This window comes from Peromyscus californicus, unplaced genomic scaffold, assembly GCF_007827085.1.
Source record: "Peromyscus californicus insignis strain IS unplaced genomic scaffold, ASM782708v3 Scaffold_13__1_contigs__length_99412109, whole genome shotgun sequence".
Taxonomy (NCBI): domain Eukaryota; kingdom Metazoa; phylum Chordata; class Mammalia; order Rodentia; family Cricetidae; genus Peromyscus; species Peromyscus californicus.
Window position 1 is genome coordinate 96,619,680 of NW_026294424.1, and position 1,099 is coordinate 96,620,778.

A 1,099-nucleotide genomic window follows, 5' to 3' on the forward strand; every position below is an offset into this window, starting at 1 on the left:
ACAATTACAGCCGGGCGGTGGTGGCGCACGCCTTTAATCCCAGCACTTGGGAGGCAGAGGCAGGCAGAGCTCTGTGAGTTCGAGGCCAGCCTGGTCTACAGAGCGAGATCCAGGAAAGGCGCAAAGCTACACAGAGAAACCCTGTCTTGAAAAACCAAAAAAAAAAAAAAAAAAGAAAAGAAAAAAAAGAATCACATTCACAATGTCCAGTCCATTTGTATTTGGTGAATTTAGAGAAAATACTCCCATTATCTATCCTCTCTTAATGAGTCCAAAGTTTTGCATCTAATTTATCCTTTATAGTAACTAAGGAAAACTATAACTGTAACTATCTAGTCTTCAATTCCATCAAAGACCCCAGAAGGATATTATATTACCTGAGTAAGCAGGAAGTTCAGTGCAAGCCACTTTCTTTCTTTCTTTTCTTTTCTTTTTTTTTCAACAAATGCAGCTTGACTTTATTGCAAGGAAGCCGGCAGGGAGGGCCTGTCTGGGCAGGAACTCCATGGCTGAGCTGGACTGAGCATTTGGTGTTCCAAATCTGCAGGGAGACCAGATCAACGGCCTCTTTAGTACATCCAGAGGGACTGGCCAAGGTCCTGGCTAATTGGAGCCAAGGTAGGAAACGGCCTTTCCTGTTTTGTTGAGCGTGGCCAGCAGGGTGTCTGTGCTGTGCTCAGACTCAATGCAGACCTTCTTGTTGGGCAAGTCAATGTTGAACTCCACTCCTCCCAGCTTGTTGAGGACTCGGGAGACGCCATCAGCACACCCCACACAGGTCAAATCCACAAAGAGCTCATGCTTCGGCATGACTGAAGTGGCACGGAAACGACAGCAGTGACAACTGGAGCACTGGAGCACCTCTCTGGTACAGCAACTCGGATCTTCCCGAAAGCCACTTTCAAAACTATGAAATGACAGAGACATCTGGATGATTGGACAGTCACCCCAAGGTTCCTCTGCAATGTTGGGGCACCCATTTTCAGTCTACAGGCCTAGCATATCTGACAGACTTTTCTGTGAAGCAGAAATTTTGAAGGACTGTCCTGCCTTATCTTGGCAAAGTTTAACAGTCTTTGTCTTTTGTGTCCTGCTTGTC

At 46.2% G+C, this 1,099-nt stretch overlaps 1 protein-coding gene across 1 annotated transcript; it reads right to left on the bottom strand.

Moving 5' to 3' along the window:
* Nucleotides 1–486: 486 nt before the first annotated feature.
* Nucleotides 487–810, bottom strand: LOC128108989 (copper transport protein ATOX1-like). The gene has a single exon (XM_052736012.1). It carries the CDS (start codon nt 808–810, stop codon nt 604–606), a length of 207 nt encoding a protein of 68 aa, XP_052591972.1. The 3' UTR covers nt 487–603.
* Nucleotides 811–1,099: the final 289 nt, after the last annotated feature.

Bases quoted from the DNA above. Each gene is read 5' to 3' on its own strand.
- LOC128108989 (XM_052736012.1), bottom strand. From the start codon at position 810: ATGCCGAAGCATGAGCTCTTTGTGGATTTGACCTGTGTGGGGTGTGCT.